The following is an 18690-nucleotide window of genomic DNA, read 5'->3' on the forward strand; positions in this document are numbered from 1 at the left end:
ATTTTTTTATTTCTTTTTCAAGAGAGAATTCAGTGCCAGGGGTGGGATGGGAGTGGTAGTTACTAAAATGGTGTCAGGGATAACCTCACTGAAAAAGGACTGAGAGAAAAGACGAGGTTTGTAGAAGATAAGGTAGTAAGCCAAGTAAGTATTCTGAAGGAAGAGCACTCAAGGCTACTGTCCCAAGAGGATGCCTGTCATATGTAGGAAACATTAAGGAGACCATAGTGACTGATAGAAGTGTGGAGGAAAAAGGAAGGAGATCTGAAGGAAGACAAATTATGAAGATTCTGTGAAGTCTAATGAAGGATAGCGTGTTTTACTGTGGCTGAGATGGGGCACCATTGGAGCATTCTAAGCAAAGGAACTGACTGACACTCTGGCCACGCCGGTGAGAACGGGCCACAGGGAGGTCAGGAAGATGTAGGGAAGCCCTCAAGTAAGGTCTCAGTATTACTTTATTTTCCCCACATTACAGATTTATGTATCTATAGATTTTATTCTGAACTTGGTTTTCACTAGGTAATTTATTACTTTTTTTCTTAAAAATGTTTCATTAAAATAAATTATACATATCAAGAAATGCATTGAAGTATACAGGACATTAAGTTATTACTAACAGCCAAATTAAGAACAAAGCATTGCTGGTACCCTGAGTCCTCATTGTTCCCTGCTCTCCATTTCTTTCTTTTTTTTTTTTTTTTTTAACAAGTGAAACCGTATATTGTCATTTACATGATATGATTTGGTGAAGCATTTATAACTATATACCAAGTGATCCAACATCCAAATAACTTTTTTATCCTCTCTATAAGCTTCCACAAATAAGAGAAAATGTGATATTTTTCTTTCTGGCTCTGGCTTATTGCACTTAGCATAATCATCTCCACTTGCATCCATTTTGTTGCACATGTCAGGATTTCATTCTTTTTATGGCTAAGTAATATTCTGTCATGTATATATACCACATTTTCTTTATCTAGTCATCAGTTGATGGATATCTGGGTTGATTCCTCATCTTAGCTATTTTGATTGAGCTGCTATAAACATGGAGTACATGGTAGATCTATATTCAGATTTCTGAGGAATCTCCATACTTTCTTCCATAATGGTTATACTAATTTACATACTCAACAACATTATATTAGGGTACCTTTTTCCCTACATCCTCACCAGCGTTTGCTATTTATTTTATTTTTGAATGATAGCCATTCTAACTGGGATAAGATGAAACCTCATTGCGATTTTGATTTGCATTTCTCTCATGGCTAGTGATGCTAATCATCTTTTCATGTATCTATTGGCCATTTGTATTTCATCCTTTGAAAAATGCCTGATCTATCCTTAGCCCATTTCTTAACTGGAATGCTTGTTTTGTTTTTTCAAATTTCTTGAGCTCCTTATGTATCCTGGATATTAATCCTTTATCAGTTTCTTAGGTTTGTAAATATTTGCTCCCATTTTGTTGGTTGCCTGTTCACTTAGTTGAGTGCTTCCTTTGCAATGTAGAAGCTTCATAGTGTCATGTGATTTCCCATATGACTCTGCCATCCCACTCCAGGGAATTTACTCAAACGAAATAAAATTAGCCTGTGAAAGAATTACCTGTACCTCCATGTTTATAGCATTTCAATTCACAATAGCTAAGATATGGAATCCACCCAGAGGCCCATCAACTGATGAGTGGATAAAGAATATGGAATACTACTTAGTCATATAAAAGAATAAAATCCTATCTTTTGCAATGAAATGGATTCAATTAGAGACCCATATGCTTAGTAAAGTAAGCCAGTCCCCAGAAGATAATAGCATGTTTATTCTGATTTGTGGTAACTAATATATAGAGTACCAGGAAAAAAATGTAACATGGGTATGCAATATTGACATTTTGAGATTTGCTTATTGTTTTTAGCCCTTGTTTATACTCTTGAGGAACAGTTGAATTCTTACTAATTGTTGTTCTTTATTTAGTGGAGAGTTAAGCTTGTGATTATAAAGTAAATTGGAGATATATCAGAGTACAAATTTAAAAAATAATAGTAAGAAAGGAAGGAGAGTGTCAGGGAGGGAACGAGGGTTGGGTGGGAACTATCATTATGCTCTTAAAACTGTACATATGTAATACATGAAATTTTTTCTCTTTATATAAATTTTTAAAACTGCATGATTTAAAGATTTATTTATCTGGGGCCGGTGCTGTGGCGCAGCAGGTTAAAGTTGCAGCCTGCAGCACCGGCATCCCATATGGGTGCCAGTTCGAGTCCTGGCTGCTTCACTTCTGATCCAGCTCTCTGTTATGGCCTGGGAAAGCAGTAGAAGATGGCCCAACACCTTAGGCTCCTGCACCTGTGTGGGAGACATGGAAGAAGCTACTGGCTCCTGGCTTCGGATCAGCTCAGCGATCATTTGGGGAGTGAACCAGCGGATGGAAGACCTCTCTCTCTCTCCCTCTCTCCCTCTCTCCCTCTCTTTCTCTGGCTGTACCTCTTTCTGTAATTCTTTAAAATAAATAAAATAAACCTTTATCTGAAGGAGTTACAAAGAGAAAGATCTTTCATCTGCTGGTTCACTCCCTGGATGGCTGTTATCAGCCAGTGCTGGGCCAGGCCAAAGCCTGGAGCCAGGAGCTTCATCTAGGTCTGCCATGTGGGTGGCAGGGGTTCAAGCACTTGGGCCATCTTCCACTGCTTTCCCAGGCCATTAGCAGGGAGCTGAATCAGAAGTGGAACAGCTGGGACACCCATGTGGTATGCCAGCATCACAGGCAGTGGTTTACCAGCTGCACCACAACACTGGCCCAACTTTTTCACTGAGAATACCCCAGCAGAAATTCAGTTTCGAGAAATAACTGAATGAAACTTAACATATGCTGATTTTTATTATTAACTATTTGTAATTCAAAGAACTGCCTGATTAGCTGCCTCATTAGTTACTTGGGGTTCTTTGAGTCCAAATTGGTTAACAGTTTCTCACAAAGACATTATCAACTTGTAATAATGAAATTACTTTTAGTAAAAGCTTTTTGGCTTGGTATTTCATCTCTTTGCAACCACTCTGAAATATTTGAATATGAGTCTGAAGTGTGGTCAAAACAAGGCCAGATAGTAACTGTTTTCATTTTATAAATGACTTGATTGGGTGAGAATTTAGGTTATAGTAACTGGTTTTGTAAATGGGTATTTTAAAAATATACATAGGAAAGAAATAGACTAAACTTCTGATTGTTTAATAGAATTGTTATTAGAAGTATATATTCGGTAAACATATATTGATCAAAGCACTAGTAAGGGATCCTGTACTGTGGTGCATTGGTTAAGCTACTGCCTGCAATGCCACCATCCCATGTGGGTGCCAGATGGAGTCCTGGCTGCTCCACTTCCAATCCAGCTCCCTGCTAATGTGCCTGGGAAAGCAGCAGCAGAAGACCTGAGTGCTTGGGTCCCTGCACTCACATGGGAGACCTGGATGGAGTACCAGGCTCCTGTCTTTGGCCTGGCCCAGCCCCAGCAGTGTCACTGCAGCTGTGATTTTCTTTCATCAACAAGGAATTATTCAGCACAGGTGGGCAGAAGCCTTTGTAGGTATCAGAAGTTCACATTTCAAATTATTGTGCCCTCATGTACCAGTAATGCCTTTCAATTAGCCATGAGCCTGCCTTTGCCATCTTAGTTTACTACTATGGGGCTTTCACCAGATTCACAGAATGAACCTTGAATTAAACTAATGTCAAATCACAAGAAAAAGAACCCAGTAGAAATGTGTAAACAATATGAACAACTTGCAAGAGAGGAAACATAAGTCATCACTAAACAAGCGAAAATTTGCTTTATCTCACTAGTATTCAGTGAGATCAAAATAAGACACTATAGGGGCACATGTTTCATGCTGCAGGTACACTTGGGACTCTTGCCTCCGGTGTCAGGGTGCCTGATACAGTCTTGGCTGCTCTGCATTTTTTTCACAGATTTGTTTATTTCTTTAAGACAGTTTACAGAGAGAGAGGGAGAGACAGACCTTCCTTTAACTGCTTCACTTCCCAGATGGCCACAACAGCAAAGGCAGGGCCAGTCCGAACCCAAGAGCCAGGAGCTTCTTCCAGATTTCCTACATGGGTGGCAGGGACTCAAACACTTGGGCTGTTTTCCCCTGCTTTTACTAGGCCATTAGCAGAGAGCTGGATGGGAAGTGGAGGAGCCAGGATACAAATCAGCACCTATATGAGATCCTGGCATCACAGGTGGTGGCTCTGTCTGCTACACTACAGTGCCAGCCCCATGGCTCCTCTGCTTCTCATCCAGCTTAGTGTTAATGTGCACTGTGGGAGGCTGCAGGTGATGATGACTCAAGAACTTTGTACTTGGGTACCAGCCAGCTACATGGGAGACTGGCTGTTGCAGGTTTTGGGGAGAGTTATAAGTTGTTAGAACTGCTTTGAAGAGCATTAAAGAATTTCTAGTAAAGTTGGAGATAACTCACTGTTCAGAAATCACCCTTCTAGTCGTATAGCTTATAGAGATGCTAATACGCATGTTTATAAAATAAGACATGGGAAATTGGAAACTGGATAAACTGATAGTAGACTGAGTAAATAAACTAGTATGTTTCTATATTGTTATGTCCCAGGTTGAGTATGTGAGTTCAAACTGTATGACTATTCATGGATAAAAAACCTGAAAGTGTAATGTTGGGTTGAAATGTAGTTTGAAACAGGATACATATAGGATGTACCAATTTGTAGGTTTTAAAACAAAGCAATACCATATATGTTTAATTGCTACAAACAGATGTGATGTTCACATTTTAGCCACACCAGAAGAATGAACACTTGTTTCACCATTTTGGTTGCCTCTGAGAAGGAAGGGAAATAAGTAAATTTTTATTTTTGGTAAATTGAAAGACTTCAGTTGTAAAGAGACTATGGTGATGATATAGATATGTAGATTAATGAAACCAAATCTGAAGTTTTTGACTGAACATCTTAATCTGAAATCAGAATGCATGGAAATCATGATGCTTAAGATGTTCCATGGGGCCAGCATTGTGGCACAGTGGGGAGGGTCGCTAACTGCAATGCCAGCCACCCATACGGGCACCAGTTGGTGTCCCAGCTGTTCCACTTCCGATCCAGCTACCTGCTAATGCAACGTGGAAAAGCAGTGGAAGATGGCTCAGGTGTTTTCAGGTCCTGCACACATGTGGAAGATGAAGATCTCCTGGCTTCTGGCTTTGGCCTGGCTCAGCCATGGCCATCGTGGTCATCTGGGGAGTGAGCCCACAGATAGAAGATTTTTCTCTCTCTCTCTCTCTCTGAAACTCTACCTTTCAAATAAATGAATAAATAATCTTCTTTTTAAAAGAAGATGATGAAGTTTCAGATTTTGGATTTTTGGATTAGGATGCTCAGTCAGGTAAATCTGTCCTAATATTCTAAAATTTGGAGAACCTGAAGCACTTCTAATTCCAAGCATTTCAGATCAGGGATTCATGTGTACAAGGGATCAAAAAGTTCATGAAAATTGTTTATTATGAAAAAACTGCATGGATTTCAAAATCATTGTTGGCCAAAATAGATGTGTGTGTGTGTGTGTGTGTGTGTGTGTGTATACCTTTGAGATTTAGTTGTTTGTTTAAAAGGCAGAGTAACAGGGAATGACAGAGTTTGTGTCTGCTGGTTCAGTCCCCACATAGCCACGATAGCCAGTCCTGGGCCAGTCTGAAGCCAGGAGCCAGGCACTCCATCCAGAGCTCCCACATTGCCTCCCTAACACATTAGTAAGAAGCTGGGTCAGAAGCAGGGTAGCCAGGACATGAACTAGTACTCTGATATGGGGTTCAGATGTTAGAAGTAGTAGACTAACGCACTGCACCACAGTGCTGTCCACTGAGTTTATATTTTAATTCCATTTTCCATTAAGTTTTTGAAATGCCCTCATGTATTACAAATTGGCTGAATTTCAAAAAATATATTTAGTGAAAAATACATTTTATGCATATTATATAATACCATTTATATAAGACTTTAAGAAAAATAAACTAACATGAAAAACATTTAGAGTGACTGGGGGACAACCAGAAAGGAATGACTTAACATCCTTTCTACAGGGGCTTTTAGTGGTTGAGGTAAATGTGTAGTATCTTCATTATCACAATAATTTCATGAGTATGAGTGTGTCAAAACAAACTGTTAAATATATGTAGTTTATTTCATGTCACTAGTGTAATGAGGCCTTTTTTTAAATTTTTTTTCAGGAGTCAGACTGTCTAGTACAAATATCAGCTCTTATTCATAACCTGAGACAAATTTTAAGCTTATCTACATGTTGGATTCTTTATAAAATGAGACTGATAGTAAAAATAGCGTTTTTCTTATTGGACTTCTTTGTGGAGAATTGAATGAGATAATCCAGCTAAAATGTTCAGCTTGAAAGTACTCAGTAAAAATTGTTTATTAGTGTTGCTAGTTAGATTAACTACACAGAGAGAAATCTTTTTGGTTCCAGCATCTTTGTTTATTTATTTGTTTTTATTTATTTGAAAGGCAGAAAAAGAGCTCTCTTTTAGCCACTGGTTTACTCTCCAAATGCTCACAACTGTCAAGGTTGGGCCAGGCTGAAGCCAGGAGCCTGGAATTCCATCCAGGTCTCCCATGTGGAGCCATCATGTGCTACCCTCCACGGTGCACATAACAGAAAGCTAGATAGGAAGTAGAAGCTGCACTTAGTTGCAAGGACTCCCTAATGGGATACTGGTCTCCTGAATGGGTGCTTAACCCACTGTACCATAATGCCTCCCCTTCCCAGTTTCTTTCTGAATGATTCCAGGGTTGAGGTGTCACTTGTTCATGAGTTTGCTCATTCTATTATTAGTGGGGAAATTCAACCTTATTGATTTAAACTATTCTAAATACAAAAATTTGTCCTATTTTCATAAACTTAAATGGGAAGAAGGGAAGGGAGAAAGCCAAGAGTTAAAGGAAGGTAGTTTAACCACTCTTCTCATCTGGAAATCATTTTCCCCAAAATTCTCCCACATCCTGTATTTAAGCACTTTCTTTGTGCTTTTTGAAGCATCCTGTAAAGTTGGGGGAGGTGTGAATAAGATCATTTATAAAGCTCTCTAATGTTTGGTAACTGTCCTCATTTTACTGAAAAAGTGTGTAAACTTAGTAAGATTCTACACACCAACTTGGGACTTGTAGAACTGAGGGAGAGAACCTTACTCATCATTGAAAGTTCCCAGAATTGCCTCTGACCCTTCTCTGTACACACCCTGGTAGCTCCTGAAATTTAAAACTCTTAAAATCTAGAATTCAGGCCAAGACAAGTAACTACACTCATGCTTAGTTTTAGGAGTCCAATTCATGATACCAGGAACCTGCAGCTCATACTAGTGGTGGGTAAAGTCCTGAGTGGTTAAAGGTATATAAAACCAAGCAAACAGGTGCCTCCCCAAGAAGTCACAGCGGCTTCATTCTGACTTTGGATTTGGGTCTTTATGGATGGAGTTCCCTTACCTGTAGCTGTGATAGTGATGTTTACTACACTTGGTAGTTTTTATTTCTTCAATAAAGTAATAACATCCACAGTGTTGTATAAAAATGTGGATGGTTGTTTTCCATTTGCTGTCCAGACTTCTTAGCTGAAGTATATAGAGGAGAGCATTCAGGAGAGACCAAGGCCAGACGATGCATCCCAACAGTTGTTAACCTTGATACATAGTTTGACCATCTGTGTCATGTCTTCCCCCAAATGCATTCATATAGACATTGAAAGGGGAGTCCAGGTGAATGAAGGGCTTGAGGTGGATCCATCTACAAGAGTATCTCACATGAGTCTGAGGCATAGTTATCATTCAAGAACAATGGCACATGAAAATGAGTACACTAAAGCCATATTTCATTTTTCCTGAGGCCCACAATAAGATGAATCAATAGATTTGCTAGCCTGCAACTGTACACTTAGTGGATGTGTGTTCTAATAGAAAAATACCAGCTAATAAAAATAGTTACACATAGGAAAGTGATGACTCTAGCAGGGGTTTTACATAAGACTGGTAATGGCATGCTCCTCAAATGGGTTCCTTTGGGCTTAGGCATGTGTTTAGAGCTCTGCTGGTGGCATGACGATAACAGTTCCTTGCACATGCCAGAAAGATGGCAAGCCTTCACTTCTGATTGTTAAAATCAAGCCAGCTCAGAATGAAGCTGAAGTCAGTCCAGCTGGTGCACCCTCCTGCCGGGCTGGCTTTGGCCCTTTAGACTGCCTAAGCAAGAGGCTTCTGTGGGCACTCATTTAAAAAAGTTACATCTCTGTCAAGCAGGTCTGTGTTTCCTTTAAAGCAGAATTGTTCTTTGATGGTCATTTTCCAATGATGTCACTGCAGTGTTTATGCCATACGTGTTTATTTTATTTATGACTTAGAATGAGGATTTTTTAATGGTATTCATTATGGAAGATTTTAAAATAATGTCTTTTCTGGATAAATCAGTGTCTGGTTCTAGTCAGTTTATTTTTCCATTGTGCTTTCCCTTTTCTGCCTCTTGATAGCTAAGCCCTGCATTGCTGCTGGAAGATAGACAAAGTAAATAAGCATAAGGTCATTCTGTTAACTACTGGCCATATAAACCTATTCTTAAAGAAGTAAATTTAACTTTCATGAACATAAAATACTTTCAAATCTTAAGAATTGGTCATTCTCATATTTTATTGATTTTTTTAAGAATCAAAAGGGAGTTGTTAATGTAAAATGAATATAGAGTAGCAACCTAATGAACAGTGGAAACATAAGGTAGGAAGACAGGGTCCAAGGAAATTCAGCTAACATCCTGCTCACCTGAACAAGAAATCTGCAAACTTGTCTTCCCTTTGTTTTCAAACATTTTCATAGTAAAATGGCAGAGTATCGATTCTTGAGTCACATAGTCAGCAGGACAGTTGATATTGGTTTAACGTGTCATGTTTGTTTAGTTGAACAAATGTAGCTTGCAAGTGCAAATGCTTGTCCAGGACCTAGTGGAGTTACTTGAAAGAGAGCTACTTAAGAAAGGAGCAATTGTATGAATAGCTCATTTTAATTTCAAATACAGTTTATTAATAGGGCAGAGGCCTGAGTTAGATTTCTTTTGTTGATAAAAGAATGAGGAATACTTTGGCAATATAAACACAGGATTTGTTTGAAAGAAATTAAACGTATGACATTTCATGAGCAGTATTTTAGGTAGAGAGGGGAAGAGGAGACAGAATTCTTAGGAGAAAATAAACATTGGTCTGTGGAGAATTTTTCTTGGAAGGATAGAAATAAGTAATCAAAAGTCCTTCGTCCCCTCTTGCCCTCTCCCCCCAACCCATCAGGGTTCCCCCACAATAAACCTTTCCTCTAAAAAAAAGTCCCTTCTCAGTTTTCTTAAAATAGGAAAGTAATGACAGTGACTCCTGAGGGCCAGAGTTGGGTTTGGGACATGTTCAGGTACAACCTGTGCAAGAGAGTAAAACAGCTAATTTTTTAACAAACTTAGAAACAGTGATTAAGATATGGCTTGGGATACCCACATAATTTGTCAGATTACCTGGGTTCAAGTCCTGGCTGCACTTCCAATTCCATCTTAATTTTAATGTGTACCCCAGAAGGCAGCAGGTAATGGCTCAAATAATTGGTCCCTGCTATCCATGTGGGAAACTGAGATTGAGTTATGTGCTTCTGGGGTTCTGGAGCCCAGACTGAGTTCCTAACCCAGCCCTGGTTCTTGTAGGCTTTTGGATTATGGGCCAGCAAATAAAAGACACTCTCTCTCTCTCTCTCTCTCTCTCTCTCTCTCTCTCTCTCTCTCATATATATATATATATATATATCTCATACATACATATATATATATATATATCTGTCTCTTTGCCTTTCCAATAAATAATTTTAAAAAATAAGCAAAATAAGCAAGCACATCTTTTAAAAATAAACAAACAAAAACCTATGTGGGAGACCTGGAGGAGGCTGCTGGCTCCTGACTTCAGATTGGCCCAGCCCTGGCCACTGCAGCCATTTGGGTGAACTAGTAGATGGAAGATTGATTCATTCTTTCTCTCTCCCTCTCCCTCTCCCTCTCCCTCTCCCTCCCTCCCTCCCCCCCTCCCTCCCTCTTGCTCTCTCTCTCTTTTCCTCTTTCTTCTCCTGTCCCCCCATAACTCTGCCTTTCAAATAAATAAATCTTTAACAAATAAAAAAAATAAAATGTTTGTGTGAAATGGAATTGAATATCCATATATCATGTCAAATATCATATAATATCCACATATCATCAAATGTAAAAAGTAAGTTCATAAAAGATAAGTTCATTCAAAAAAACATGAAATTTTTGTACGAAAATGAACTTATTTTTAAATCCGTTTTTCATGAGCTTCTTAAAATACTCTCATATAATTTTTATGTTGCAGTGTTACTGTTGCACCCAGATTTAAGTTTTACCATCTTTAGAACCAATCATGGGCCAGTGCCGCGGCTCACTAGGCTAATCCTCTGCCTTGCAGTGCTGGCACACCAGGTTCTAGTCCCGGTCGGGGCGCTGGATTCTGTCCCAGTTGCCCCTCTTCCAGGCCAGCTCTCTGCTGTGGCCAGGGCGTGCAGTGGAGGATGGCCCAAGCACTTGGGCCCTGCACCCCATGGGAGACCAGGAGAAGCACCTGGCTCCTGCCATTGGATCAGCGCAGTGCGCCAGCCGCGGCGGCCATTGGAGGGTGACCCAACGGCAAAGGAAGACCTTTCTCTCTGTCTCTCTCTCTCGCTATCCACTCTGCCTGTCAAAAAATTAAAAAAAAAAAAAAAAAAAGAACCAATCATGGCTAAGCATTCTTTATGTGTGGGGAACTGAACAGATTGGATTGGAAATTAAAGAGGATTAAACACTACTATGTGGGAAACCAGAGGTTATTGCTTGGCCCGTTCCACTGTAGCTATCCTCTTGAAGAACAGAGCAAAATGATGAAAACTGTTCAAGGACCTGCTTCACTGAAAGCAAGAAGACGTAAAAATTGGAGGTGGGGGTGGTGACATTGCTGCAGTGGGTTAAGCCACCACCTGCAACACCGGCATCCCAGACAGTGCCATTTCAAGTCTCAGTTGCTCCACTTCAGTCCAGCCCCCTGCTAATGCACCTAGGAAGGCGGTGGAGAGACCTGGATGGAGTTTCAGGCGCCTGGCGTCATCTTGATAGAGCCCCAGCCATGGCAAACATTTTAGGAGTGAAAGGTTCTCTCTCTCTCTCTCTCTCTCTCTCTCTCTCTGTGTGTGTGTGTGTGTCTGTCTGTCTGTCTGTCTCTGTTTATGTGCATATATGTGTAACTGCCTTTCAAATAAATAGATGAATTCTTTTTTAAAAAAATTCAAGAAAGGCTCATATCAGATCCTGAGAAACTTCTAATGGCCTGTGTTGCAAACCAACATGGAAGTGTATCCCTCAGGACCATGATCATCATTGCCAAAGCTAACATTTTTTGGGAATGTTGAAACAAAAGGCTGGGCCTGACCTCAGTGTTGAATATACAGCTAGCCCTGGGCAGTTAAACAAGTAAAGAATCATTATTCATTACATAATGTGAAAGTGAGTGGTAAGTCTGCAAGTGCTGACATGAAGGCAGCTGAAGAATTTTTGGAAAACCTAGATAAGCTCGTTGTGAAAGAGATTTCTGGCCAAAGCAAATCTTCAACATGGATGAAACCTTTTTCTAAGGTGCCTGAAAGGACTTTCATTCATAAGGAGGCCAAATCAGTGCCAGGTTTCAAGGTTTTTATGGATAGGCTTGCAGTCTTGCTTGGGGGCAGTTTTGCAGACTGCAAATTAATACCCTTTGTGATCTGGCACAGTGAGAACGCCAGGGCCTTCAAACATATGGGTAAGCTAACAGTGCCCATGCAACTCAGGAGCAATAGCAAGTTGTGGCTGACACAAGTCATTGGTGATCCTCTCCTGAGATACCCTCCTGAACTGCTATACCAGCAAAATGGAAAAGTACAAGCGTGTTTCATGAAGCTCATGGAAAATCAAGAGATTATTTTGCTGCAGAAATTTTAAGATCAATTCATACTTTTTTAAAGGTTTATTTATTTGAGAGATAGAGATCCAGACAGAGAGAGGGAAAGACAAAGATAAATGTCTTTCATCTGTTGGTTCACTCCCCAAATCGCCTCAATGGCTGGCACTGGCTGATCCAAAGCCAGGAGCCAAGAGCTTCTTGGAGGTCTCCCACATGGATGCAGGGGCCCAAGGTCTTGGGCCATCATCTACTGCTTTCCCACGCCATAGCAGAGAGCTGGATGGGAAGAGGAGCAGTCAGGACAAGAACCAGTGCCCATATGGGTTGCTTGCTTTGCAGACAGTGGCTTTACCCACTACACCACAGCTCCAGCTCCTCCACAAACATTTTGAAATACCCTTGTATTGTTTGGAGAATAACACCTTTCAAGATTCTGCTTATTGTTAGCGATCGTCCCAGGCATCCTCCATTTGTTGGTGATCATCATCCCTATATCAAACTGTGTTTCTCCAGACACCACCTCTTTGAACCAACTAATGGATCAAGGAGCTAAAGCAGCTTTTACATCTTATTACCTGGGGAAGACCTTTGTTCAGGCTGTTAGTGCAACTGAGGAAGACGCTGATGCAGTTCTGGAAGGACTGCAGCGTCTGGGACAGCAGTAAGAAACTTGCGTGGGCTTGAGGTGGTTTCACAAGGAGTATGTGAATGGCAGCTTGGGAGAAGACACTCAAGAGGTTCATTCAGAAGATTAGCCAAGGATGAGGAGATTACAGAAGTCAAGGCGGTAGCTCAGATGACAAGACCTGTTAATCTGGATGTCGGTAAGGAGCTCCTACAGGTTATTCCTGAGTGCCATGGTTTAAAGATAGTGTGTCCTTGGCAAAACTCATGTTGAGACTTAATTCTTGAATCTAATGGTATTAAAAGGTGGAAAAACTCTCAAGAGGTGAGGCTTGGTAGGAGATGATTGGGACATGACCACTTTCATGAAGGGATTAATGCTGGTCTCATGGGAGTGGATAAGTTCTTGAGTGAGAATAGATTTATGAAAGAGCAAGCCTACGACTCTCCTCCAGTCTCTTGCTGCTTCTGTCTTGATGTGTGAGCTTGTGTTCGCTTCTGCATCTCTGTCATGGTGTGACACAGCTAGGAAGCTCACCAGACACCAGCACCATGCTATTTGGACTTTCCAGAATCATGAACCAAATAAACCTCTTTTTGTACATTATCCAATATCAGATATTCTGTTATAGCAACACAATACAGACTAAGATGCTGAGGAATTAACGAGTGAGAAGTTGCTGGAACTGGAACAGAAACAGATAGCTCAGGAAGAGACAAGATAAACTACAGAAGAAAAACCTCCAAGAAAGTTCACAGTGATGGGCCGGCATTGCGGTGTAGCAGCAAAGCTGCCACCTTCTACACCAGCGTCCCATATGGGCACCAGTTCAAGTCCTGGCTGCACTTCTTCCAACCCAACTCCCTGCTAGTGGCCTGGGAAAAAGCAGTGGAAGATGATCCAAGTGCTTGGGCCCCTGCCACTGACATGGGAGACCTGGATGAAACTCTTGGCTCCTGGTTTCTGTCTGGGGAATGAACCAGTAGATGGAAGATCGCTTTCTGTGTGTTCTCCCTCTCTTTCTGTATCTCTGACTTTCAAATAAGTGTCTAAATCTTAAAAAAAAAAAATTCACAGCAAAGGACTTGACAGAGGCTTTGTCAGATCTCAATAAGCTGCTTAAAAGTTGGAAAACATTGACCCACAGCACCGAAATGTTTTCATTACCAGAGAGAAATGGTCATAGGTCACTGTCTGCTTCCACGCAAATATATGATGAAAAAGCAAAATAATCACCATAAGCAAAACTAAACAAATGAGATACGTCAAACTCAGAAGCTTCACGCAACAAAGGTAACAGCAAAGTGAAGAGTCAACTTAAAAAAAAAAAACATTTTGCAAACTCTTTATCTGACAAAAGATTGAAATCTAGAATATATAAGGAACTCAGAAAACCTAGCAACAGCAACAAAATCCAGTTGAGAAATGGGCAAGGGGTCTGAATAGGCCAAAAGAAGAAATACAGTGGCCAACACAGATCTTAACCATGATGATACTTCAACTCAACCCAGATGGGGTAGCTGTTACCAAAAAGATGAAAAAAAATTAAATTGCCATCAAACTTGCAGGTAATGGAATTGTTATACATTGTAGGTTGGAATGTAAATTTGTACAATGAAGGTGCCCAGTGTTGTGGCCTATCAGGATGAGCCAGCCTCTTGTGGGTACCAGTTCTAGTGTCAGCTGCTCAGTTTCCAATCCAGCTCCTTGCTAATGTTCCTGAGAAAGCAGCAGAGGACAGCCCAAGTGCTTGGGCCCCTGCATCTACTGTCTCTGTCTCTCCCTCTCTGTAATTCTACCTTTCAAATAAATAATATAATAAATATAATTTTTAAAATTGTACAATGACTATGAAAAACAGTATGGCGATTCCTTAAGAAACTAGAAATCAAACTGCCGTGTGATCTAGCAGTCCCACTACTGGTTGTATCAAAGAGATACCTGCATTCCTATGTTGACTGCGCACTGTTCACAGTAGCCAGCATGTCCATCAAAAGATGAATGGTGTCCATTGATGGACTGCCAAGGTGTCCATCAAAAGATGAATGGATATAGAAAGTAGGGCATGTCTACACCATGGAATATTATTCAGTCATAGAAAATGAAATTCTGTTACTTGCAGCAATGTGAGTGGAAATGGAGGCCATTTTAAGTGAAATAAGCAAGACACAGACAAAAAAATTTATAATTGAGAAGAGGCCTGGTGTGTTCCATTTCTTAACCTGGGTGGTGGTTACATAGATAACTCATTCCAGTGATTCTTTATATAGACTTTGTACCAGCTCCTCTATGTATAATGGATCCCCATCAAGATTTTTTTAAAACACAATATAAAAGCATTATTCTTAATTAAAAGAAATAAAACTATTTCTCAGAAAAACCTTTCGTGTCTGCTAGATTATAGGTTATGTGTGTTCCAAAAATCTTGACTAGCCATCAAAATAAATAGAAAATTTTTCATTCTTATTTATTTTTATTTTATTTGAAAGACAAAGAGAGAAGACAGAGATCCTCCACCCACTGGTTCACTCCCATAACAGCCAGGGCTGGGCCCGCTGAGAGCCCAGAACTCAGTCTCCCATGTGGGTCTTGGAACCAAGTATTTGAGTCACACCTGTTACCTCCCAGAGTGCACATTAATAGGAAGCTAGGATTAGAAGTAGAGCTGGACTCGGACCCAGGCACTCTCATATGGGATGCACACATCCCAAGTGGCATCCTGACTACTGTGCCAAAAGCCCACTCCAGTAGAATTAACTTAAAAGCTGTAGAAGGCAGCTGAATTATATATGAGACCCTCTCATGAGTGTGTACACATGGGCACACCTGCGTGTGTGTGTGTGTGTGAGAGAGAGAGAGAGAGGGAGAGAGGGAGGGAGGGAGGGAGATATTGAGAGAGAGAGAGAGAGAGAGAAAGGGAGGGAGGGAGGGAGGGAGATATTTTTGGTCTCAGGACCATAGAAGCAATTGGACTTTCTCAGCTGCCAGGTCTTAGGTAATTCTCATGGGTTTATGATAAAATTTTGTTTGTTTGTTTTTAATTTAAAAGGCAGAGTTACAGAGAGTGGAGGAGAGTTAGAGAGAGAGATCTCTCATCTGCTGATTCACTCCCCAAAAGGCCGCAACAGCCAGGGCTGGGCCAGGCCAAAACCTGGAGCTTCTTCCAGGTCTCCCACGTGGGTGCAGGGGCCCGGGCTCTTGGGCCATCTTCTGCTGCTCTCCCAGGCATATTAGCAGGGAGCTGGATCAGTAGTGGAACATCCATGTCTTGAAAGGCACCCGATGGGATGCAGGCATCACAGATAAGAGACTCAGCCTGCCACGCCACAGTGCCGGCCCCGTGACAAAATCTTTTCAAGGGTGCTTCTTTATTTTGACTCTGTGATTTGTTTATCAGAAAGAATGAGCAATAGAAATAAAAGAGAAATATATACTTTCAGGTTACAGAATTGCTGTGTATAAACTTTGCTTTATACTTTTTTGTGAAAGTATTTTTGATGCAGATTTCAACTATAAATTCCCATTATAACAGTTTCTCTGTTTTTTGCAGAAATTGTCATCTTCACAGAACAATGAAAATGATGAAGAAGGTATAGTATAGTTTGATTCTTGAGCAGTGCGATTTATAAACTTACTTGTTTACAGTAATAGAAACCAAAAAAACTAAAGTAATTTAAAAGTTACAAAAACTAAGTAAATGTTTTTTAAAATATTTAAAAAAGGAGGAGTAACACATTATTACTTTAATGCTAGGAAATGGTTAATTACTCAGTGACCTCTTTTTTGGTCAGAAACAGATCCCAGCCAGGTCTGGTAACCTTAAAAAAGACTCCAAATATCTTAATTTTAACTGAAGACCTTAAAGTCAAATTTATAGCAGAGGTAAAAATAAGTACCATATTTTTATATTACCATTATTTGAAGCTCTTTTGAGAAACAAGTAAAAGTGTTCCTTGGTTAAAATTTCAAAATATAGGCATATGCACATATATATCATTTGTGTTTCAAAATCCATAGACATGATTTCATGGGAAGGCAACTGTATTCCTTATATGGTTTGCTAACAATGTTTCTTTGAAGTAATATTCTGTTTTATATATTTGGCAGTCAGATTTTACAGTGCAAGGTTGTTCTAGAGACTGAAATTAGGTGAGAAGACTCTAGAATTTTTTATGCAGTTTTATATAAGTCTTGAGCCAATTGAGAAAACTTAGGACAAGCATATAAAGACAAGTGGCTTTAACTGGAGAAGTATGATGTACTAAGCTATTTAAAAAATCTGCCTGAGTGCTTCCAAAACGCCTCCATTAAATTGATCGTATCTTTCCCTTCCTCCCTCCCTCTTCCTCTTCACCCATTCCCTACCACCCTTCTTCCCCTGTTTGAAATGCAGAGCAAATATGGCACTTCCTTGGCAAGTGATTGATTCCTCTGCCATCAAGATTTCCATCTCTGGGACTCCAAGACTCCTTTTCCCTAAGTGCTATAAGTATTTGCTGACTTCCTGTTGAATCTTTTTTTCCCCAAACTTTTTAAGATATGCAATATGTAAATAAACATTGAAATTTTTGAATTCAGTCTCCTTTGAGTATTTTTTGATAGGAAAGATTTGGCTTAATTTCACAGCAGAAGTTTAGAAGCATTGAGTTTGACCAGTTCCCATTTCTGTGCCTAAAGGAACCTCATGATTTGATTAGCTTTTATTTTTGTATATTAAATGTTAAAATCAGATTTAATCAGCTTCTGGAATTTTTCTGAATGCCGGTGTTGTTACTTTTCAGACTTTATTAACCGCTCCCCCCCCCCCCCCCTTTTTATAAGTTCATTGCTGCTGGAGACTGCTTTTAGCCAACCTCTGTCCTCTAGTGCCTAACACTGCTTGTGTAAATAAGTTGCATTTATTAAGTGATTATTTTGGAAGTCTGAACTCTTTCTGTTCCACTCCCTTCAGTTTCAGCTCTCGTCTTTATGGTAATGATTCCCAGATCTACGTAACAAGCCTAGACTTCTGCCCTGGATTCTGCCTATTGGACATCTCTTTAAATGCCTTTGGCCACTCTTGTCCAACACTGAGCTCCTCTCCCCTTGTGTATCTGCTGCCCTTCCCTTAGTCTTGAGTAATGGAGCTGATTTTCACTTAGCACGCCCACTTAAAGTCTTGAAATCATATCAAATTTCTCTTTACTCACAAAGATCATCTAAATGATTCTTGGTCCTCATTCTTTTATACACGCACACACTCACACTCCTGCGTTCTTTCCCTATGCCTATTCTTTTCTTTTTAAAATTTATTTATTTGGGATAGCAACAGAGAGTGAGAGATCTTCCATCTTCTGGTTCACTCACCAAATGGCTTTAACAACCAGATGTTGGCCAGGTTGAAATCCAGATCTCTCATGTGGGTGGCAAGGGCCCAGGTACTTGGGCCATCCTTCACTGTCTTCCCAGGGATGTTAGCAGGAAGCTGGATCAAAAGTTGGGCAGCTGAGGCTGGAACCAGCATTCTGATACAGGCTGCTGGCATCACAAGTGGTGGTGCCACAACATTATCCCCATTTACCTTATTTCACTGAACTCTTCTAACAGCCCGCTGTCTCTTCTCCATGCCTCTCAGATTGAGCCCTGGTGTCTCACTTCTGTTGCTGCAGCTCAATTTCATGTTCCCTTGCCTCCTAGGAAGCCAGGAGCCAGGAACTCCATCAAGGTTTTCCATATGGGTTTCAGGAACTGAAGCACTTGGACCATTGTTCCTTCCCAGGCACATTAGCAGGAAGCTGGATTGAAAGCAGAGTAGCCAGGACTTGAACCAGGCATGCCACTGTGGGATGTGGTGTCCCAGGAGACATCTTAACCTACTGCACCACAGTGCCCACTTCTAGATACTGTCTTAGCTGTTGTAAGTGTGTTTGTCCTGTATGGTAGATGTTGCCCACTGCATGCGTTAAGGCTCTGAGATATTTTACACTGTGCCTGGGATCATACAGCCAGTCTGTTGCAGAACCAGAGTTAGAACTCATTGCTATTTGGTTCTAAACCCTATGGTTT

The 18690-nt window shown here is 40.5% G+C and overlaps 1 protein-coding gene across 3 annotated transcripts in view; it reads left to right on the plus strand.

The window, feature by feature from the left end:
* The window catches only part of PPA2 (inorganic pyrophosphatase 2), a 105999-nt gene extending 88781 nt beyond the window's left edge, over window positions 1–17218 (plus strand). For all 3 annotated transcript variants that reach the window (XM_008267534.4, XM_070047783.2, XM_089302987.1), the window contains 2 exons: window positions 16196–16235; window positions 17039–17218. In XM_008267534.4, coding sequence (XP_008265756.1) covers window positions 16196–16235; window positions 17039–17067 — 69 coding nt within the window. In that variant the 3' untranslated portion in view covers window positions 17068–17218. The remainder of the gene's footprint in view (window positions 1–16195; window positions 16236–17038) is intronic.
* Window positions 17219–18690: the final 1472 nt, after the last annotated feature.

This window comes from Oryctolagus cuniculus, chromosome 8, assembly GCF_051225735.1.
Source record: "Oryctolagus cuniculus isolate XC-2025 breed Fujian yellow rabbit chromosome 8, ASM5122573v1, whole genome shotgun sequence".
Classification (NCBI taxonomy): Eukaryota; Metazoa; Chordata; class Mammalia; order Lagomorpha; family Leporidae; genus Oryctolagus; species Oryctolagus cuniculus.